Raw genomic sequence first — 24,200 nt, 5'->3', positions numbered from 1 at the left:
CGGCCTTTCCGCACTGACATGTGCAAATGTGAGTTTACCTTCCCGACGCCGAAAGGGGGCGGTGGCGTTGGGCGGAATTAGACTTTTACGTGACACGTTACAAGTACTCCGTGACGTGTGTCTAGTTATTTTTTTTTCGGTAACGAAGTAACAACCTAGTTACTTTTCACGAGAAGTAACGAGTGATGGATTTTCGTTACTTTGAGACCAAGTAAGGAGCAACGGTGTTTAGTTACCGCTAGAGCGCAACGCGTGCGACACAAGTACCCAACCAAGTTCTCTCCCCAACCCGCGTCTGTAATTTGCACGGTCACAAATGTCTCGATAGACCATAAAAAGGTGTGCACAAGGTACGTCAGTATAGCCAAAGTCATCCCCGAACGAATGCGTTAAAAAGCGGTACATTATTAACCCCGATAAATATTGAATGGGATACTGCTTCATACACACGACCATAGCCTCCTCTATACTCACAAAGCCTGGCAGTTCGACGACGGAGCCATAGACTGCCCGGTCGCAGATTTGGAGCGCAAGGATGTGGTAGCGCAGAGCATTTCTCTGGGAAGCTGGTATTCAGCACACAGCTTTTGGAGCGGCGAAGACCCGAAACATATTGGTTTCAAACCCGACTAGAAAAGAAGCGATAACCCGAGGAACGCGAGAAGCACGAGCGGACATTCCATCGTTCGGGACAAGTGTGTTTCGGCGTCTCGCCGCAGCGGGGCGCCCGTTACATGCCTCTTGTTTGCCGCTCTATCTTTTCACCTTCGCTGACCGCGTTTTGTGGCGATCTGCCAGGCTTTGTCAGTATAGACGAGGCTATATGACACCACGACACACTGGGAGTAACGAGAGATCAAGGCGTTATTTTCAAAGCTGGGGTAATTCGTGTTACTTTTGAATCGGAGTAAAGAGTACCGTACTAACGGTAGTTCGTTACTCTATTTCAGTAACGTGTTTACATGTGTGGGCGGAACTCACGTGGTCTGGGCGAAGAGACGCCGCCTCCGCTCGAGTCCTCGGCGGTGTCGTGCTGGACCGAGGGCACGAGCAGCTTGTCCAGCCTCTTGGTGCAGTAGTAGGTCTGGTGCGCCCGGAGGGTCTTGATGCTGCTGAACTGGATGCCGCACATAACGCACTTGAAAGCTGAAAAAAAGAAACGCGAAATCAGCGCCCTTCTCTGCAAGAACCACGGTCGGGAAACCCGCTGGTCTCACGGACTAAAGATAGGAGATGAATGTGGAACTGAAAATAACAGGTTTATAAAGCGAACTTGTGGCCTACAAATCAGGGTGGATGATAAAAAATCGAGCTCATTTCCACTGTAATTCGAATCGTGATTTAAAATCGTGACTTCGATCGCACCGGTTTTACCTCGGGGATTAAAACCAAACCTTTCCCGCAGAAATAATCTCAAATGTATTTTTGTTTTTATTTGACATTGGTCTATAAATTAAATAAGGAAAAGAAAATAAGCGGAAGCTGTTTCCGGAAAGTCTTCGCACATGGAAGTATTACGGCGATAGAGCGTTTTCATTATTTGAAGAAAAAAACAGAAAAAAAAGATGTTTCTGTTTTACTATGGCGTGGTTCAAATAATAAAAAAAAAAGAGAAAAAAAAAAAGCTCTGAAGTAAACTGTACTTCACGATGTGATCAACTTGACAGTCAAGTTCTGTTCCCCACTGCTCTCAGTCATTGAGTAGATTAAAAAATCAATGTGCCGGCCATGTATAAAACAAATGCAGTGAGAAATAAGCAACACACTTTTTTAGAGAAGCGATTTAAGCCACATAGTTTCGATTTAAAACAAATAAATCAAATACAAATAAAAATATATTTATTTGATCTTAACTTTTCTTCAAAGGTGTATTTCGCGGGTCGTTTTCATCCCGTAAACTCCCAAAGTGTAACTCCCATTGTGTAAAATACAGGGCCAGAAAACTTGCCAGGTTCAACGGCGGACGGCGACGCAGGGTGCGTGGCGGGGTGCGTTTGGCGCACGTACTGATAGATGGCGCTACCTCTTTCTCGAGACTGCTCGCGAAGACCGAGGTCTGTGAAAATGAACACCATGTTTTATCTGATGTACCTTTGGTTTAAAATAAATTAGAACATTAAAAAAGAGCCTTGAAATTAAAAAAAAAAAAAACACGCGCACAAAAAAAAAAAAAAAAAAAAAACGTGGGTACGTAACGACGGCGCTCTTGCTGCATTTGGATTTCGTCTGCGCGTCGTCTGCTTTCTTCCGCTGGTCGGCTGCACCTTCAGACGCTGTTCCGGACGCCATCTATCAATACGAACGCCAAACACGCCCCGTCACTCGACTCGGTCGTCTGCGTCGCCGTCCGACGTTGACCCTGGCAAGCTTTTTTTGTTTTTACAAAAAGAAGCTACGCTTTGTAATTTTAGAGGAAAGAACAGACCCGTGAAATACATATTTGACGAAATGTTTAGATTGCTACGTGAAGGCGCCGATCTTTACGGTTCATTCTACAGGGTGAATCAAGGAGAGGCCAGGCTCTTTGAATCGACAGCGAAATTCGGTTTCTTAACCTATCGCGCTACGACTTTGTGCAGCGTTGCCCACAGAAGCGGTCGCGACGCCAACTGCGAGCATACGGTGCCGAGAGCCGGCGTCTTTAGCAGACAAAAAACAAGGGAAAAGTTCCTTGTTGTTACCGTTGGTTGTTACCGCGCCTGTTTTTGTTTCTGCGACTGTCACCGCCTGCGGAACGCGCGCCGCTTTTGAGTCGAAACGATCGTCTGCTAAAGACGCCGGCTCTCGGCGCCGTATGTTCGTTTTACAGAGGCTTAAAGGGGGTAGTGTAACGAACGAAACCGGAGAAGCGGCACACCGTTGGAAAACGGCCGCGGGTGGCGCTGGCTCTTGCAGCACCGTCGTTCCGGCTATGGCTCCGGCTTGGCCACTTGACCAGCTTGGCTCCGGTCAGCTTCGGCCGCTGATCTCTATGTCTATTTTCTGGATCGCGTTTGACCAGCTCCGCCTATGGACCGAAATGCGGTCACTGGCGGGCATCTTTAGGTAGAGTTATATCATCTCTAGCCATCATAGTAATATGGCGGAGAGCGCAATGGCGGCCGGGTGCCATAAAATAGCCGTGGATCTAGGACACTGTACCGTGGGAGATAATTCGTGCTTAATTCAAGTTGTTCGACGACGTAAATTCTTGAGACCCGGCGTGAACGATAGCCTCATCTTTGAGGACCCGGAGAAAGTTCTACGAAAGCGCAGCACCGGCGGAAAGCAGCGCAGCTCGCATCGAAAGCAGACTCCGTACCGGCGTCTGCTTTTGATGCTAATATTGATGCGACTTTCGATGCGAGCTGTGCTGCCTTTCCCCCGGCGCTGCGATTTTGTGAAACTTTCACCGGGTCCTCAAAGATCGCGCTACCGTTCACGCAGGGTTTCAAAAACATGTTTCGTCAAACAATTTCAATCAGGCACGAAATATCATCCACCCTATTTTGACGGCAGCCTGCCACCACACCTGCCAAAACGCTGTCTGCCATGGATGGACTACAGTGGCTGCAGGAGCTGTACCTTGGCTAGAGGTAATATAACTCTACCTAAAGATGGCCGCCAGTGACCGCATTCGCAGAGCGGGCAAACGCGATCCAGCAATTGTCATTGAGATCAGTGGCTCCGGCCGATTCGCAGCTGTCGACTACACTGTCGTCTGCTAGTTTCTCATTTTTATTCACCTTCAAACACACATCTGTCCTTGGAAGTTCTCTGGAAACAAATAATTGCTTTTGAGGTATTTATATTACTTACAAAGCGTGTTAGGGTGCCTCTATCTGCCTGCCGATCGAGGCACTCTAACGGAGCTGCAGATCGAAGCGCCACCTGCACCGTCTTCTAAGGAGCGGCCGTTCCGGATGCGTGGTGGAGGCTACGCGGTAACTGCACTACCCCCTTTAAGCCACTGTACTCGTTCGTTGGCGTAAAGCCCCTCGATGTGTTTGCTCTCGTCTTGCAAGTAGCGTCAAATGCGCGAGTGCGCGAGGCCCATGTCTCGAGCGGCCCTTGGAAGCAAATGGCGGCACAGCACTGAAATGAGCGGGCCTTGGAAGCGAATGGCGGCGGAGCACCCGCTCATGGCACGTGCCTCGAGCGCTTCCACAACAATGGTTGGCGGTATTTGTAAAAAACGCTTTTATCAAGGGGCTTTACGTTGGCGGCGTTCGTTGCGCCATCTGTTGTCTCCCGTGCGAAACGGCGCTGTGTTGTTTGCAGACCGGTGGCGTCGCTGCGTTTCCATAGGAGCTAAGCCTTTTTCTTTCTTTACTTTTTCCTCAGGTAAGTTCGCTCTTTGCAAATTAAAAAAAAAAAAAAAAATCACCATTTGTGGGCAACGTTGCGCAAAGTCGTAGCGCGATAGGTTAAGAAACCGAATTTTGCGGACGATTTAAAGAACCTGGCCTCTCCTTGAATCACCCTGTAGATCGAGCCTGCATGGTTACTTCAGCTAGCACCCTATATTTCGAGGCGGAGTGTCTCTAATAACCTTGTCACACGGGTACACTTAAGTGCAGTTACGCTAGGCTACAGTTAACACACAATACTTGCGGACAACATTTGGTGGCTAGGCAATCAAAGCTATGCGAACACGTGTGCTTGAGCATCTTAGAGCATTCATCAAAGCAGTGCACGCGCGCTCTTCTCTTCTTTTGAAATAGCTGCCCAAGAGTATAGTGCGGTAACCGTGGTGCCGCATAACAGCAGTAAAATGTGATAAACTGCGCGTAAGGGTACTCGTGTATAAAGGGGTATACGTTAACCGAAAACAAGCTATATCCTAAACTTTCAGCGGGGTTCAACCTCTTCTGCCAGAAAGGCACAGAGCGGGCGTTTCCCCCGCGAATCCACTTCTCCGCAGCACAGTGGTGTTCAAGGCAAAGCCACGCGCTCTTCAGAAGCACGCGCCCAGAGCAGCATCAAAGCAGGCGTCGCGAATCCCGTGTTGCTTCTATTTGCTCTCATTTCATCTTAAAACGAGTCTTAGCGCAGCCGACGCTACGATCGGCGATGTAGTCACTCAAGAAGCGCCGAAAGTGCCACAACATTCGTCATCTTTCTCTTAAGGCCATCTAACGCAACCAAGCCCGGAGAGTACATCGCGACAGTGCGCTCGTAGTCCGCGTCCCCTCTTTTGACACTCCCTCGCAGCAAGAAGCCCCACCACATCCCCATTACCAAATGAAGAGTAGCCAGCCCGCAGGTTTGAAAAGCACAACGTCGTTGAAAGCACGACGGAAGGCGACAAGCAGGCGCTGGAGGCAAAGCTTTTACTGCATTCTTAACCTGCCACCGATGACTAGCGCCGAAATGCTTCGGTGGCGCTCTCTCGTGGTTCCCTTCTGTGATTTCACGACCGGGATTGTTTCTGCGGTCCGAAACTGAGGGAGTTCTCTATCGCGTTCGACGATTTCCCGCTAATCAAATAGAGTAAAGGGAATAGACCCGCATACCTTGAGCCTGCAGCAGCGTCAGAGGATGTTCCAGCACCACGGCCTGAACCGCGTTGGCCAGCGGGTTGAAGCCGTTCACCTGCTCGTACTTGAGGGGCAGCCCCGTCACCGGCACCGGCGCCACGCCCTTGCCGGCGCCGTCGGTGGTCGCCGGAGGCTTGTCCGCTTCTTCCGAGCCGGCATCTTTGGAAGGCTGTCCGACGGCCACTGGACTGACCGCCTCGCGCTTCACCCTCGCGGAGGCCGCGGGACAAGGGCTAAACCGAAAACAAAAACGAGCAATAGGATAAATACGTCGTACAAAGGACAGTCTGCAGTATGACGATCCCATCGGTCGTACAGAAACTGTGTGCGCACATCTTCGAAGAATGCATATGCGTGAAGGAAACACGCTTCGTCCGCAGACGATTCCGTCCTAAAGTCCGCTGCAAATGTCGCGTCTTTTGTGCGAAGTGCGAGCAAGATGGCTCTGACTTGATGAGGCAGAAACGTATGTGTGGCACTTTGGTGAGACCGGACAGAACTAATCGAGTGTGGATTTTGTCCGAGGGTCACGTGGTGACGTGGTTTGTGCAACCGTGAGACGTGACAATAGGTCCCGCAGAGTCATTTTAAGTTTAGCCGCACGTAAGCCCCTTTACAATTAGCTGGGTCGTTTTGTCGTGATGCCTTTAGCGTAGATATCCCCGCCGCAAACTCTCTTTTGTGCGTTTCAAGACTAGCGATCTGTGGCTCCAGAAATGCTATCGCCTTTAAAACTGGACATCGAGAATTTAAGTTGAATGTTTCAGCCAGCGTGAGCTCAAAAGGGGGGGGGGGGGGGGGGGGGGGGGGGTGCAACGATTTCCGGACTTCGGTCAAAGATTTCTGGAAGTTGCCCTCTGACACTTCTGAAGTAAAAAACAGAAAACCGATTTCTCCTGCGTGCTCTAGTTGTTGCGTAAAAAAAAAAAAAAAAAAAAAAAAAAAAAAGATAAATATTGGCATTTTGGGCACCCCTCAACTCATTCCCAGCCTTCAGGGTCACACCTGGTCCCCCTCCTGGTGACGTCATTCGGAGTGCCGTGCAGGTTCCCGTGTGCTCTCCCGGAGGACACATCCTCTCCCTCTATCTGCTGACATTAGCGGGCGTTATGCTGCAGCTTAGAGCCGAGCGAGGTCACGTAATATTTTCGCCGTAGTTCCTTCGGCTGCCACTTCGGGCTGCAGGTGGGGGAAAAGGCTCGACTTTTGCTTTGCGATTATGCAGCGGAATCGCGACATTTTTAATGAAGGAAGTGTTTTCTTCACCCCCAGGACACGATAAACAACGAAAAAATGACGAGATGCAAATTCTTTTAATCCTAAGATCGTGGCACCGCCCCTTTAAGAGAGGAAGACGTGAAAGTACAGAGACGGAAAGTGATACAGAAATACCGCTGGACTACCAACTGTGGTTTAATACATTTTCCTCTTCGTGTACCTGAACTATGTTTCGTTTTTTTCGTCATTTTAAGAACAATACGGTTTAAGCTGGCCTTATTCTAGTATCATGTACTAGCTATTCAAAACAGGTCCATTAATTCGTATATTCCTGCGCATATGTTACAATCCAAGTGATTTTCGCCCATTTCGTGAGCATATAAATAGTATCTTTTCAGCAACCTAGGTTTATACGTGTGAAGGGAAAGACGTCCTTATGTTCATGGTGATGCATTTTTAAAATACAATTTACCAGTGTTAGAAATTTGTAGTCGGTTAGTAAAATTCATTTACATTGATTTTATAGTTTATTGCATGTATATTACTTATTTATTTGTAGATAGTTTCGGTCAGTGGCCCATTATGGAGTGCAATTTTGCACAACACAAATATGCACTTTCATTTCTCTCAAATAAATATTTACTAGACAAAAAATCTTAATAAAAAAAAGAATTGTAACGTTTAGAGATCCAAATTAAGGCGCTAGGAACTCCTGCTGATTTCGCAAGCGCGTGGAAGGTCGTAACAAAAAAAAAATACTGCGGATCCAGCGGCGTGTATGAACACCCAAAACGAGTAACTGGCGTACATCGGGTGCGGAACCCAACGAATGGCCGCGCCAAAAACCGACGCACGGCCACCTTCCTGGAACATCCCGTGGAACAAAACGTTTTCGTGAAAATGTCAAAATGTTAATTGGTTTTCCTTCCATGATACCCAAGCAATTACAGTCCTCGAAAACATTACGATATTTTGTTAAGAAAAGCAGAAATTGACAATTTTGAATGAAAAAAAAAAATTGTAAAACCACAAAAAAAAAAAAAAAAGAAGAAAACTATACGCGTGTCCAAAAGTTGAGTTACTGCTTATTGATATTTTATGACTGTCGTCTACGATATTTCTCGGGAACAATGCGATGTTTCTTGTTCTTCAGTTGTTTTTGGACATCCGCAAGGCCACAGAAGTTGGGGATGTTAGCTCCTGGTCGTCCACGTCATGTTCAAATGTAAACTCCTCCTGCCACTTGTGTACAACCCGACGACTAGTTAGTCCGTAGGAATCTATGGAAATACACCAACACGCGACTACGACGTCGCGCCGTCGTGGTGTCCACACAATTTTTTTGTGTGGACATCACGGAATTTGTTTTTTGGTCTATAAAAGTCAGTAACCAGTGTGGAGAGCAAGTCGTCTGCTTCTAGAGCAGGGGTTGCATTGACGTCAGAACGACGCCCAGTTCTGATTGGCTTTGATCGAATGGATAGTGGGTAGGCTTCAACACAAGATGCCTCGAGGTCTACCCACTATCTTTTTTCTCAATCAGCCAATAAGAGCTCGGCCTTCTGACATCATGGCAACCCGCTGTGCAAGAAACTAACGAACTTGCGTTTCGCATAGGTTTCGCAAGGAATAAATAATTACCTCAGCGAGGACCGAGTCAAAGTCCCTTCACTGTTGGCATCAGAGCCCTTCGCCGAAGCTTCCACAGCCTGACAGGTCGGCGAGCTGGCCACTTGTACCTCAGGCTGAGAGACGTCTTCGTGGACATTGACAACGCACTCATCATCATCATCGTCATCATCGTCGTCCGGGACGCGGAGATCAACGTGGGCTCTTGAATCTGTTTGTAAGTTTGGGTGAAGAAGGGTTGTGCCACCTGTGTTGTCCCCGAGGACGTGCACGTGTCTCAAGGCGCTGTCTCGATGATCGTTTTCTGCCGTTACGTCCGCGTCCGAGGTGGCGGGAGCGGCGGCAGCACTTTCTTCGCACGGTGGTGGCTCGCCCCCGGGAGGGGTGTTCCGGGACGAGGGTTCCTGGGACGTTCTGGAAGCTGGTCCACCGGATGCTGCCACGTCGATGGAAGGTAGGTTTACGTGCGCCAACAGTTCGCTGTCTGCACTCACGTCACGGGTTAAGTTGCACCAGACCTCGTCGCCTGCGTGAGTGAGAGAGACAGACGAAAAGAAGGAGAAATGAAGACCGAGCTATGGGAAGGAAAAGTTCGTTTGCTTCTTCCGAGGGAATTGCCGTGACGCCAGATCACCGACCTCTGATTGGCTCTGATTGGAAGGGTAGAGGGTAGACCTCAGTGCTAGCTGCTTTGGGGTCTACCCACTACCATTCCTATAAAAGTCAATCACAGCTCGAACTTCTGACGTCGACGCAACCCCTGCGCAAGAAACAGACGAACTTTTCCTAGGCATTAACCTAGGTTAGTAGTTGAGACGAAAAACAAGCTGTAGAATGTCCCTTGGCTGTGAAAGGTTCGAGTGACCGGAAAGCCGCCAAACCTCAGAAAAAAGCAAACTCGGAATGTACAAAAATACCACTTAAATGTATCGGATTATCTCCACATCCTCTTTCATCGGGAGCAGCCAACCCTTTGGAAGTAATTCAAGTATAGATCTGTCATGGAACTTCTTCAGCCTACGCTGACTTAGGTGAATGGGTATTTTGGCTGTTCTCCACCGGTGCAGAAGGGCCGTTAGTGACGTTACGAGAAGCTGCTCTAAAACAGGGCTTCATCGATGGTTCTTACGCGATAATTGGAACAGAATCTTTGTTAGATGCCAAGTCCACCATGATTAGTTTCTAAGCCGCAGAGTAAACAAAAATGTAACCACTCGACCAGCGTAAATGTGTCTGTTTTACGCGCTGTTAGCTGCGTCGCAACGATGTAGTGCCACATTCAACAAGTTATTGCGCCGTAATCCTTGTATCTCATCGGAATCACGCTACGATCACTCATGTTATGCTAAGATGTCCCCGAACTGAAACGCATTACCCTAGAACTGCATTTCCAGCGGCAAAGTTTCGAAGCGGGTTTATGTGTGTGACAGCTGTATGTGTTATAACAGGTATGGGCTGACCTGACATGCGAGACGATTTCCAGCAGGACGAGCAAACGTCGCACACAACCAACACCGCCTCCAACAGCCGAAGCCCATCAAGAGCCTTGCCTAACTCCACAAAACGTCATCACGCTAGAATGCCGTCAACTCAACCGAGCCCGACGCCGAAGGTTCATCGATGCACGAGTAAAAGCGAGGCACGCCCAAACGCTAAGTGCTTGTTTCCAACCTATGTGTTCTCTCGACCTTACAGTGATGACGTCAAAATTCAAGTGCGCGAGTTTTGATACTTGACAGGGCACGGCAGCCGTTCGGGTAAGTACGAGTCTGCTGTGTTGTCTGTTCAGCTGACCTTCGAGCGAGAGACTCGCGTTCGCCTCTTCTCTTCGCCGCACCAGGCGCAGCATCTTGAGCCAGGTGCCGGCCGCCTGCTTGAGCCTCAGGTTCACGCCCGGGTTGCCGTCCCTCGGCTGGATCTGCGCCGGAGAAATCCCCAAAATTCTGCTGCTGGTCCTCCGTCAAGGCACACGGTAGAGCGCTCACTTCGCGTTTATTAACATGGCACGGGGCAAAGAAGCTATCCTTATCGCAATCGTTACCATTGATAGCGCCAGCCGGATCTAAGTGTTGATAGCGCGAAGATAGGGCTACCGATTAGTTTCTTGATACTTATCGGTCGTCGCTTAGATAAAGAGAGAGCTCTAATCGACCGTTTTTAGAACAATCGATGAACCTCGTGCCTGTGAGACGACGCTATTGAGCCTGTCGACATGCGTCGTCATGTGGATCGTTTACGATGCTGATACAATTATAACGTTCAGTCGTAAATAGATGACATAGTGTCAGAAACACGTCAAAACTAAAAGAAAAGTCTCTCGGATTTCTTTGAGATAAATGTACCGGTGTTATTGAACGACCCAAGCTTTTATATAAAAGAAAGCTGCCTGTCTTCGTGCTATATCCCGAAGTGTACCCCAAGGGCATAGCATTCATTCGCCGTCTATGACGTCATGATGTAGCCTTACGTCGCGTAACGCTACATTACGTGACCACGTGTCGTGACGTCACATCACGTAACAACACGGCGTCACAGTGCACGTAAAGTCAGTGTCACGTGACGACCGTCACACTGATAACGTCACAAGATCAATAATCCACGATATCAGAAAGTACCATCTTGCAATGCGGAGCGCAACTTCGTCTGCTTCTTTTTGCAGGGGATGTGGGAACATAAGAACGCCGAGCTCTAGCTCCGATTGAAGGACAGTGGGTGACATCAATGCTAGTTGCCTTGATGTCTACCCACTATCCTGCGATCACAGCCAATCAGAGCTCAGCGTTCTGACGTCACCACAACCTCTGCAAAAGAAGCAAGGACAGTGGGGGACATCAATGCTAGTTGCCTTGATGTCTAGCCACTATCCTGCGATCACAGCCAATCAGAGCTCAGCGTTCTGACGTCACCACAACCTCTGCAAAAGAAGCAAGGACAGTGGGTGACATCAATGCTAGTTGCCCTGATGTCTACCCACTGTCCTGCGATCACAGCCAATCAGAGCTCAGCGTTCTGACGTCACCACAACCTCTGCAAAAGAAGCAAGGACAGTGGGTGACATCAATGCTAGTTGCCCTGATGTCTACCCACTATCCTGCGATCACAGCCAATCAGAGCTCAGCGTTCTGACGTCACCACAACCTCTGCAAAAGAAGCAAGGACAGTGGGTGACATCAATGCTGGTTGCCCTGATGTCTACCCACTATCCTGCGATCACAGCCAATCAGAGCTCAGCATTCTGACGTCACCACAACCTCCGTAAAAGAAGCAAGGACAGTGGGTGACATCAATGCTAGTTGCCCTGATGTCTACCCACTATCCTGCGATCACAGCCAATCAGAGCTCAGCATTCTGACGTCACCACAACCTCTGCAAAAGAAGCAAGGACAGTGGGTGACATCAATGCTAGTTGCCCTGATGTCTACCCACTATCCTGCGATCACAGCCAATCAGAGCTCAGCGTTCTGACGTCACCACAACCTCCGTAAAAGAAGCAAGGACAGTGGGTGACATCAATGCTAGTTGCCCTGATGTCTACCCACTATCCTGCGATCACAGCCAATCAGAGCTCAGCGTTCTGACGTCACCACAACCTCTGCAAAAGAAGCAAGGACAGTGGGTGACATCAATGCTAGTTGCCCTGATGTCTACCCACTATCCTGCGATCACAGCCAATCAGAGCTCAGCGTTCTGACGTCACCACAACCTCTGCAAAAGAAGCAAGGACAGTGGGTGACATCAATGCTAGTTGCCCTGATGTCTACCCACTATCCTGCGATCACAGCCAATCAGAGCTCAGCATTCTGACGTCACCACAACCTCCGTAAAAGAAGCAAGGACAGTGGGTGACATCAATGCTAGTTGCCCTGATGTCTACCCACTATCCTGCGATCACAGCCAATCAGAGCTCAGCATTCTGACGTCACCACAACCTCTGCAAAAGAAGCAAGGACAGTGGGTGACATCAATGCTAGTTGCCCTGATGTCTACCCACTATCCTGCGATCACAGCCAATCAGAGCTCAGCGTTCTGACGTCACCACAACCTCCGTAAAAGAAGCAAGGACAGTGGGTGACATCAATGCTAGTTGCCCTGATGTCTACCCACTATCCTGCGATCACAGCCAATCAGAGCTCAGCGTTCTGACGTCACCACAACCTCTGCAAAAGAAGCAAGGACAGTGGGTGACATCAATGCTAGTTGCCCTGATGTCTACCCACTATCCTGCGATCACAGCCAATCAGAGCTCAGCGTTCTGACGTCACCACAACCTCTGCAAAAGAAGCAAGGACAGTGGGTGACATCAATGCTAGTTGCCCTGATGTCTACCCACTATCCTGCGATCACAGCCAATCAGAGCTCAGCATTCTGACGTCACCACAACCTCCGTAAAAGAAGCAAGGACAGTGGGTGACATCAATGCTAGTTGCCCTGATGTCTACCCACTATCCTGCGATCACAGCCAATCAGAGCTCAGCATTCTGACGTCACCACAACCTCTGCAAAAGAAGCAAGGACAGTGGGTGACATCAATGCTAGTTGCCCTGATGTCTACCCACTATCCTGCGATCACAGCCAATCAGAGCTCAGCGTTCTGACGTCACCACAACCTCCGTAAAAGAAGCAAGGACAGTGGGTGACATCAATGCTAGTTGCCCTGATGTCTACCCACTATCCTGCGATCACAGCCAATCAGAGCTCAGCGTTCTGACGTCACCACAACCTCTGCAAAAGAAGCAAGGACAGTGGGTGACATCAATGCTAGTTGCCCTGATGTCTACCCACTATCCTGCGATCACAGCCAATCAGAGCTCAGCATTCTGACGTCACCACAACCTCTGCAAAAGAAGCAAGGACAGTGGGTGACATCAATGCTAGTTGCCCTGATGTCTACCCACTATCCTGCGATCACAGCCAATCAGAGCTCAGCGTTCTGACGTCACCACAACCTCCGTAAAAGAAGCAAGGACAGTGGGTGACATCAATGCTAGTTGCCCTGATGTCTACCCACTATCCTGCGATCACAGCCAATCAGAGCTCAGCGTTCTGACGTCACCACAACCTCTGCAAAAGAAGCAAGGACAGTGGGTGACATCAATGCTAGTTGCCCTGATGTCTACCCACTATCCTGCGATCACAGCCAATCAGAGCTCAGCATTCTGACGTCACCACAACCTCCGTAAAAGAAGCAAGGACAGTGGGTGACATCAATGCTAGTTGCCCTGATGTCTACCCACTATCCTGCGATCACAGCCAATCAGAGCTCAGCGTTCTGACGTCACCACAACCTCCGTAAAAGAAGCAAGGACAGTGGGTGACATCAATGCTAGTTGCCCTGATGTCTACCCACTATCCTGCGATCACAGCCAATCAGAGCTCAGCGTTCTGACGTCACCACAACCTCTGCAAAAGAAGCAAGGACAGTGGGTGACATCAATGCTAGTTGCCCTGATGTCTACCCACTATCCTGCGATCACAGCCAATCAGAGCTCAGCATTCTGACGTCACCACAACCTCTGCAAAAGAAGCAAGGACAGTGGGTGACATCAATGCTAGTTGCCCTGATGTCTACCCACTATCCTGCGATCACAGCCAATCAGAGCTCAGCGTTCTGACGTCACCACAACCTCCGTAAAAGAAGTAAGGACAGTGGGTGACATCAATGCTAGTTGCCCTGATGTCTACCCACTATCCTGCGATCACAGCCAATCAGAGCTCAGCGTTCTGACGTCACCACAACCTCTGCAAAAGAAGCAAGGACAGTGGGTGACATCAATGCTAGTTGCCCTGATGTCTACCCACTATCCTGCGATCACAGCCAATCAGAGCTCAGCATTCTGACGTCACCACAACCTCCGTAAAAGAAGCAGACGAACTTGCGCTCCGTGTAGGATCTAGACAACTTTGCTTTGTAATGTACAAAAAAGGCAAATGAATATCAACGTAACGAAGACGAAGTGCATGATAATTACCACAAAGCGAAAAGTACTAGATTATAGGCATTTTTCCTTTACGCTCTAAGCTTTTGGCTGACGATTGCGTCATATACAGAACAACGGAGGATGACGAAGATTATTCTAAACTTTAAATAGACTTGGACCGTGTGTCAAATTGGTGCAGGAATTGGCGAATGGAGCTCAATGTAAAAAAAAAAAATGTAAATTAGTTATATTTTCGAGAGAAAAGCAAGATAGAGAAAGTATGGGCTATGCCACTGCCAATCAACTACTTGATAAAAAGGATGCAATTCGTTATCTCGGTGTTATTGTTTCAAGCGATTGGCTGTGGGATAGTCATATCAATTTTACAACGAATAAGGCAAACAGCATGTTAGGAGTTTTAGGTCGTAATTTCCGTCACTGCCCAAAGTATCTCAAGGAAACTTTTTTTTTTTTTTCGTTCGTTCAGTCCTGGAATATGCATGCATAGCTTGGGACCCTCAAACTAAAAGTCTATCGAATAAATTAGAGCGAGTACAAAGTCGTTGCGGCAGATTTGTCTCGAATAATTATACGATCAAAGCAAGCGTCACGGCTATAAAAGAACAGTTACACTGGCGACTGCTCTTATGCAGACGGAAAAATTTAAGATTAAAACGTTTTTATTGTCTATGTCACGTTAAAACTTGCATCAATAAAGAAAATTATATCCGATGTCCTTTCTACGTGTCAGAAAGAGTTGACCATCAATACAAAGTTGCAACTATAAACTCTCGTTGTAGATAATTTTTTATTCGAACTGCATTGGAATGGAACACGCTTCATGAAAATGTGTTTCCCTCTGTATTTTCATCTGAAATGTTTTTGATAATCTCTTCCTGCAATAATGCCTCCAAGGCGATGCAGGTAATCTCAATAAATAAATAAGACAACGAAATAGACACAGTTGCGAATTTCAAATACTCTCGCGTATTTTTCACACCTAACCTAACTTGGGAAACTCGCACAACGAGCACAGTCACCAAGGCGAACAGTACGTTAGCCTACATTAAACGGAATTTAAAATTCGCTTCTCAGGGCACAAAGCTAATTGTCTATAAAAACACTGTCAAATCACAGCTGGAATTTTCTTCGTCAGTGTGGGCCCCTCATCAGTCTTTACTAATATATATGCTTGAATCTGTACAAAAACAAAAAAACAACAAAGCGGCGCGACCTACACTCTTAGTCTTCAAACGGGAAAGCAGCGTGTCAGCAATGAGATGAAAAACTCAACTTCCCCCTTTAAAAGCACAGTAGAACTTGTACGGATCTGCTAAGGCTACGCGGATCGTATTGCCTTTCCCGCGAATGAACTGAGCAATAGTATTGTAAACCCGCCCAACATATTTCCCCGCGAACAGATATCAGTGGCAAGCTTGCCCTAATCTCTTCACCGAACAAATCTTAAGTACTCACAATTTCAACTTTCGACCGTATCGTGAAACAGGCTGCCTGATAGCATTGTCACTATATCTCGAGGATGATTTCAGAGATGCGCTTAATGCATGAACTGGTCAAATGCTGAATTGTAACATGTGTATGTAACTGCTTCTTCTTTACGTTTTATCCCCCTCCCCCCTCCCCTCCCCCCTCCCCTCCCCCAAGTTTTTTTTTGTTAAACCTAGAACTGGGCGATGTAAGGGTGTAATAAAATGAAATAAAATCACGGAGAACTTTTTAAAACACTGATGACGTCACGTGAACATGGTCACGTGGCCTGCGTGACGTCACTGTTAAGGCTACATGCCACGAATACGCAGACGTTTAGAGATGGACCTCATAAACGATCTGCCTTTGAAACACGCAAGAAAGCAAAAGAACGGGACTGGAGGCTACTTATTCAAAACCAAATGATTGTACGTTCTGTAATATGAAAACAACGTAGTTTGTAATTGCATGTAAGGACGTCTTAATGTGTCTGTCTTTGCTTTCGCGATAGTCTGTACACTGCTTCGGCTCGATAAGACCGGAAACCGTTACAACTAAAAAAACAGCAAAAAAACTTGGCATGCGGCATATGAGGCACGGATGTTCTGATAACCTAGCCGCCTTATCTAGAGATATGTAATTTCCGGAGATTTTTGAATCTTCAGAAAAATATTAATGCGTTTCGTTTTCCTTTTTGCCGAAAAAAAAAAGGGAAATATTGGGAAAAGTAGGAAGTTTGAACTTTTGAAGCCAGTGAACACGGTTATTGTTTCGACGCAATCGAATCAAGGGGTTATGCGCTCCTCCTTCGACGTCTTCTTACGAATACTTTTTTTATTATTATTATCAAAGGTGTGCGAACACTGCTTCGGATCCAAAAGCAAAGCGAATACCATATTACGGTGAGTGAGTAATTAGGGTGACACAGTGTTTTAAAATGGTCAGTTGCGCCGTAATTGCTATATCCTTTTCGAAAGTCCGCGCCGACGTCTGTCCGCCATTGCTTGATCACATACTCCGCGAGCATGTATTGGACACGAGGGCTCCCTCGGCGTTCGGCGTGAAGTCGGCTCAGGCTCGTATTGGATACAAGTGTGACGTCAGCGTTCGGCGAGAAGTCGGATCCAATCACACGCTTCGCGTCCCAAGCAAGGGCGACAGCCAATGTTGCTCGATGCACTTTTGAGAATGGACTATTGTTTCAGCCGTAAAAGTCGGTAAAAATCTCGACAGAAAAGCTTTGTATCAACTAAGGGTTTGTGGACTGCACTTCGTGTCAGATGAGGAACTTCTTTGCCATCGACTATATATAGACGTTTTCTGTTTCCTGTCGTTCTCAGTCACGTGGGTTTCGTATCTGGTATGCGGGACGAAAAAAATAATAAAACATTTCAACCTGGAATATACGACAAAATATAGGTGAGGCAAAACAAGAATGTGTGACAATCACGCATTTTTAGTGAACACCTTCCAGCGGCGTGGAGAGATCGAAATGAAGTTTTAATGCGTACCAGAAGTGACGATATACAATATGGCTGCGCCCATGCGGAAAAGGTTTGTGTGGCGCCTCCAGCCTTCATCCGTGTAGGCAGTCAAAAAGTTGGAGGACCGGCTACAGTGCTGACAAGTTTTGCACAATATTCCCCAATGATTTCGCGTATGGGTAGGGGCACTACTTTTCTTGTCAGTCGCCGCAAATGATTAGCAGGCGACGCATTTCTTTTTTTTTTTTGCCATCCGACGGCATTTTCGCGCGAGGCGCTGAAGAAGTGTTTAGCGACGGCACCCCATGCGCGCGTTCAAGTGCCGTCCGAGGATGTTAATCACGGGCCACGCTTAAAATCTTACCTGTGTTCCATCAATTGCTCGCCACCAATTTGTTTCATCGTCTAACGCGAGCGAGGCAAACGCCAGGGGAGTGAGCGGCTATATGGCTCTACGGCACTATTGCTGACGCAATAAGACGCCGAATGCCTCCAACGTGGGGGTCAAGGCACGGATCGCAGACGACAATGTTGGTTTCGATTTCGAAGCTAACCGGAAGTGACGTCAGATGCGAGAAGCCTATACTCGTATTCACCTCAAGAACTGTAGTCAAAAATGTCCGGCTCCTCGCAGAATGTTACTAATTTCTCCCTCAAGCGTTAATTTAAAATAATATATGAGTGAATATTTCAGATTAGCTTGAAGTTGTTTTACGAAGACGTCCACGTTTCAAACGCTAAAAGCATTGCTTCCTTCTTCGACAACCAAATTTTGTAAGAATTATTTCCCGCAGCTCATGCAAAACTTTTTTTTTTTTTATTTGACAACGAATTTAGGTTGCGCTTTAAAAGACGGGTGGCTTTTGGGGCGGGGGGTTTCCCCCTCCGTGGGAGTTCTACAACTGAATCGATCTAATAACGTCGGTTTTCAGGCTACTTGGAAGAGAGGTGGGGAGGGGGGTACCCCCTTTGTTGGAGTTCCACAACTGAATCTATCAAATAACGTCAGTTCTCAGGCTACTTGGAAGAGAGGTGGGGATGGTGCGTGTCCTCACCGCCACGTGGTGCTCAAGGTGCTGGGGCACCAGCATGGCCGGGTAGGGCCCGAAGAGGGTGCCTCCTCGCAGCATGGCCCTGGCGTACACGGTCACCTCGGGCTGGGCCAGGTCGGCGCTCTCGCGCAGCTGCAGGGCTTCGAGGGGAAGCTGCAGGGACTCGGCAAGCTCCTCCAACTCCTCCTCGGCTTTTCCTGTCAAAGAGAGGCACAAATTAATCGCCTACATCTTACTCGTAAAGTCCGAATCATACTGAATGCGTCTGACGCACTTGAGGGAGACAGTTGTAGCGAGACACGTGATATATATTTTTTTTCAACAGAAGGTGATTACACGACGCTTATTCCGCGATCACGCCATGCTACGTCACTTATGTCGTAGTGCCCGTAACGCTGTGATATCACACGACGTCAGCGTCATTAGATATTGTGATGTCAACTTGTGTGACCTCGTGACTGTGAGGTCAAGGCGTCACGACTCACGTGGGACCGTAGCGCCAAGTTGCCACAGTCACGTGGTCGCGTCACGCTGTGACATTAAGTCACGCGGTCACGTGACGCCGACTTGTGTGGCCACGTGGCACAGGGAGGTCACGGTGGGACGTGGCACTGTAGCGTCAAATTACATGATCGAGTGACACTGTGTGACGTCGAGTTACTGTGCTGTGCAACTGACCTTTAGAACAAACGTGACGCCGCCACCAACGCGTTATCTTCACCTCGGTAAGCCCTCGCCCGACAACGCACCGAGCGAATCGTTACGAAGCCGAACGAGAACCATTTAGAGAGATTCAAATCTGCATATCGCGCGCACAACACGACCGCTATCGAACAACTTGGTGCCTCCAATCAATACTCCCTAGAGAAGACAAGGACTGGACATCTCTCTCTCTATCTAAATCTCCCCCCTCTCCCCCCTCCCCCCAACACACACACACACGTAATCACTAGTGGTTTCGCGAAGCGCCGCCTGGTTTGTGTCAGCAACTGTACTGTCTGTCCTCGTTTCTAGGTGTCTTTATTCTTTCTTTGATCCTTTTTTATTTTCACCAAACCGCTCTTTGTTCTTTGTTTGACAGCCCGTGTTGCAGCGTCTCAAAAATAAGGGCGATGCTTGCACGTTTTGTGGTGTCTCTCGTTCTCGTCTGGGCGGTATTGCTCCGATGCTCGCCGTACACACCAGACACAGACAGAGGGCAAGGTGGATTTCTCTCAGATTGCGAGGAATAAATTGGGAAACTCTATTGACTCTTGGCGCTCACCAACGTTTGCTTTAGATGAAACCCTGCAGTTAAGGGGGTTGCCGCTCAAAACGAAAACTAATAATAATTAAAAAAAAAAAAGGATCAAAGCGCAGGCGCGGAGACCGCAGCTTGGGCAAACAGGACGGACGTTGCTTTGCCATTAGACGTTGCCCGGACAGATTTGCATGGAGCGCGCGTCATCGGACTAATGCGTTTTGCCCAGTGCGCCTAGGTTTCAGAGTGCATCCATCTGCCCGATCGGGGTCAAACGTTTGACGGACCGCGTTCTGTTATACAAGGTGTGAGGGGGAGCTGACACCGTCGACGGTCTGCAAGAGTTTCCAAGATTTTTGTCAACCGTCCCCGTCCGATATCCCAGGACCGCCAAGAATAAAAGGCCTTCAGTTTAATCCCTCCCCTAGTGGATCCACACGCCGTCGCCCAGCTCGCGTTAACGACGCCGCAAACGCGTTGTGGTACTGGAGGCCATCAAAGTGGAAACGCGCTCAGCGGTTTACGTTGCCTCCTCCCTGAGATCTAGGCTCTCTGATTTTGCTGAGTCCCAGTCGATGCGCTATCGCTGCCGTGCGCAAAATAGCCCGTTCACCATCTTCGAAGACGCCTAACGTTGAAGATCGTACACGGCCCAAAGTTCGTTCCTCGATTTGGTGGTTGTCTGAAGGCGGAATCAGTTTAACGCGTTCGTAAGGTCTAACAGAAACTGTATAGCGTCGGACTTTTTGTGTGCAGGGAAAGTGCAGAGCTGCTTGACTATAGACGGCGACAAAATTAAGAGTTTAAGCAAAGCTCCTTCCACCTCTTTTCACTTTAGCAGAGCAAACGCTGGAGAGGAGATCGCTTCCTCTTCAACCTTAACTTGTCACTAAGTAGTCAGTCTTACCTTAGCATAAAATACTGTTAGCCGCGCATGCAAAAAGCGCGAGCTAATTTTTTCGGATGAAGCCTCGGCGGCTGCACCAGCGAGTTCCACAGTCAAGGCTAGCCGTTCGCGCTTGATAAGCCTTCACAGTTAGTCTACGATGAGGTGAAATGAAGTATAGGTGACTCTAGTGCGAAATCTCCCCCCCCCCCCCCCCCCCCCCCAAAAAAAAAAAAATACTGTTTTTTTTTTGTTTTTTTTTTAACGCGATAGCGTTTAAGAGCTTGTGTCCCAGATAATCCGGTGTGGGCGTTCGCGGGACAAACAAACTCCCGACATGCACCTGTTGGCGTCACACGGGACGTCGCGTGTGACGTCACGAGGGTTAAATATTCTCACCATATACGGCGGGAAAAGTTTTCCGCTAAATTTATCGGATGGATAGGGTCATAACGTCACAGCCAGTCACATCACGCGTGCGACGTCACACGTCGCACGTGCGGCGTCACATGTCGCACGTGCGACCTCACGTGCGACACGTGACGTCACGCTACATGACCTCGCGCGGGAATCGAAAGCAAACCATAACGCTCACCTGTTACGTCACGTGATACGTGACGCTATCGACTGGACCACGCACACACGCTTTGCAAGCCTTGGAAACGAGCGCGGGTTTGTATGAGAAGGCTTTGCGAGCGGGGCCCGATAACGCAAACGCGTTCCACTCTTAAAGAAGAAGCTTAAGCGTCGCCCAAGTTTTTTTTTGTTTGTTCTGTTTTTTTATCGCAATAATAAACTACGAGTTGCCGAATGCTCCTTCTTCGCCCAAATGTAGCGCTAGCGGTGCAAATTAAACGACTCAGTTTCAGGACTAACCGTTATCTCATTCAAAAGTTATAGGTGATTTTCTAGAACGTTCAGTGGCAAAATGGCGGCTGACGGAGCACTCGAACACATGGAGCTGAATGACCCCGGTTATAGAAAACTGATACAAAGGGGCGCCATTTTCCCCGTGAAATTTTCAGAAAATCACCTATAACTTTTTAATAAAATAACGGTTAGTTCTGAAACTTAGTCATTTGGTTCGCACCGCTGGCGCTACGTTTGGGCGGAGAATGAGATTGGGCGATATGGTAATTCATTTTAGCCGTCAAAAAGATACTGTAATGTTTTTTTCCTTTCTTTTTTTTGGCGCCCTCTACTTTTTGCACAGTTTCATGTGAAAGTAAATGCTGCCATGTTAAAGAGGATGCAGAAATAGAAGTCCGATTCGAATAGCGCTGATCTACAAGTAGCCCCTGCAAGGCAGCGAAGGGCCACAAAGTCCGGCTTCCTGCTTATCTGGCGCTATGATTAAAAGCCGTCGTGCTATTGTAACCACACTATATTTTTGTTGTAGTTGTAGATGTAATCCAGAGAAAAAATAAAGAAAAAAAGATAGCCGGGAGACGTGCGGGCCTATAATACGGGGCACGTCGCTACTCAGCGAGTGCTTGGTAAACCGAAAATAGTTAAAAGGTAGCTAAAAGGTTAAAAGTAAGGGGGGGGGGGGATCAGAATTATTGCCATAGTCGAAAGTTCAAGGTGTATACTTTAGGTGCATAGAACTGATTTTGCTCTTATGTCAGGGATCTCTCTCCACATACAAGGCCAGTCGTCTTCGGAAACGTCGGGATGGCTTTGAAGGCTCTGTTTGCAGTTCCCTGTGGTGCAGTAGGCCATCTTTCCCCTGTCACGCGTGAACGTTTCCTAGAAACGTCGAGTTTAGTTTTCTGTCTTGTATACACCTCAAAGAGAAACTGTGGAAACTACATTAAGTGAAGACAAACAACACGTGTTGGTCCAAAAAGGAACTTGGAAGGATTCTTCTACTTTCCCAAGAACCGAATCCTTCGAACTGGCTCCCCATGTCTGCACGGCCACGGTGAACAAAAAACCTTGAACACGAATTTGCGTCTCTAATATCTTAAATACTGCGACCACCGACGGAACCAGTTCAGTCGCACCGAAATGTACTCGATTGTCTTCGATCGGCAAGAAGATCGAGCTATAAAAAGCGCTTTGTACAGCTTGTTTTATTTTATTTTTCCCCAGAGCTCGGCGTTTGAATTTGGTGCAGTGTTCGGCCGCGTCAGCTGAGCATTGCGTCAAAATTGGCTTTTTTTTTATTAATGTTGTTTTTGTCTTTATGGGTTCAGTTCTCAATTTAGCCACAATGCAACCCATGGTTGGATATCCTTCCTAATAGTCACCGAACATAACGCGCACGTGATAAGAAAGGTTATCAGATCAAATAATAAAAAAGCAATCAGTGCTTTTACTCGTTGTTTCCTTTCCTAACTTTCTTATCTATTGGACAAGCCACAAAAAGCAAATCAAATAAGAGGTTAGTTGTCTCTTCAGAGACAACTAACCTCTTAGAAGCGACAAAACCAACTAATGTTGTTTTTGTCGCTTCTATCCAGCTTGAGCTCCGCAATGTGGATGAGACATCTAGCCAGTGCACCATGACGGCTAACCCGCGACCCTCAAGCCGCGGTTAGAACGCCAATACGTAATACAAAAGACAGTCTGGAGACGCTGTCTGAGGGGCGCTTGTTCTTTGTATGACGGTAATGTCAGATTGGTCACATGTTCGAAGCACACACATGTATGGGAGACTTGGTGGCCGAGTGGGCTAGCGCACACCAGCTCGGACCACGTGGAGCGAAAGCTCGCGCTTCAGAACCCCGGGGGTCCTGGGTTCAAACCCTACCCTTGCCCGTTTCGATCTGGATGAGCATCGTATCGGCGTGCGGTCGCGCATCATTATACTGTGTGTTGCACGCCAAAGACCTCAGGCTCGAGGTTGTACCGCACTGGCTAAATTGCTCATGTACAGCTGAGAGACAAGTCGCTCGTTGAAGGCAGACTGAGTTCAAGCTGTATAAACATACGCACACCAATTGTTTTGTTTACATTTATATGTATGGAAAAAAAAAACATGCTTCGGAAACGCATCAGCCGTGTTCGGAGATACTTCCGTCAGCATGTGTGCAGAGGACAAACTGACTTTTACATCATGTACGTGGAGTGTGACTGAGACTTTAGGGAAGCAACAGAGAGCAAGGGTAGTTACACATTAGATGTCTATACTCGCTTTAACTTAAAAATAAGGATGAAGTTTTGAGCACTGTTTGTACGCCGCGAGTAGTTTTTACAAGGTTTTGCTGTCGGAGGAAGAGCGATACTTTTGGCGTTTAAAACGTATGTCTCGATGCCGATAATGTATATCTAATCTAGAATTCACCTACAGATATCTTAATTCTCTACATAAAGGGGGAACTTAATAATGCTCCGCAAAAAGCCAAACTTTTTTTTTTGTTTTTTATAACGGTTTTCGAGATGAAAACTAGTCTATTCCGCGTTAAAGTCACCTCTATCCAGCGTGAGCTCCAGAATGTGCAGGTGAGGCATCTAGGCAAGTAACCTGCGGCCTTCAGAGTGCGTCGCCCAGGTAGTGATTACACGAGTGTCTCCCGCTATTAGAGGATCATTCAGATAGGCGGTGCGAACTGATATATGCAACATCCGACGAGCATACTGCGCGATATCTCTCCGAGTGCGCATGAGTTCATTTCGCCAATATCCTTCTTCGAAAACACACTAGCCCTCTGACGTTTATCACACTGACACACTAAAATATACTGAGTGTTTTTTTTTGTTTCTTTTTTTACAAAACTGTTAAAAAAAACAAAGTCGTCAAACGTACACTAATTCGGTATGT

The 24,200-nt window shown here is 47.8% G+C and overlaps 1 protein-coding gene across 1 annotated transcript in view; it reads right to left on the bottom strand.

Moving 5' to 3' along the window:
• The window catches only part of LOC8028630 (zinc finger protein ush), a 232,629-nt gene that overhangs the window by 6,202 nt on the left and 202,227 nt on the right, over positions 1–24,200 (bottom strand). Inside the window, exons 2-6 of the mRNA XM_029987364.4 lie at positions 18,312–18,505; positions 10,161–10,284; positions 8,379–8,892; positions 5,496–5,752; positions 982–1,146 (exon numbers count right to left, since the gene is read on the bottom strand). Coding sequence (XP_029843224.2) covers positions 982–1,146; positions 5,496–5,752; positions 8,379–8,892; positions 10,161–10,284; positions 18,312–18,505 — 1,254 coding nt within the window. The remainder of the gene's footprint in view (positions 1–981; positions 1,147–5,495; positions 5,753–8,378; positions 8,893–10,160; positions 10,285–18,311; positions 18,506–24,200) is intronic.

This window comes from Ixodes scapularis, unplaced genomic scaffold (genome assembly GCF_016920785.2).
Source record: "Ixodes scapularis isolate PalLabHiFi unplaced genomic scaffold, ASM1692078v2 PGA_scaffold6__148_contigs__length_123643588, whole genome shotgun sequence".
NCBI lineage: Eukaryota > Metazoa > Arthropoda > Arachnida > Ixodida > Ixodidae > Ixodes > Ixodes scapularis.
This window is presented reverse-complemented; position numbering and strand designations above follow the sequence as displayed.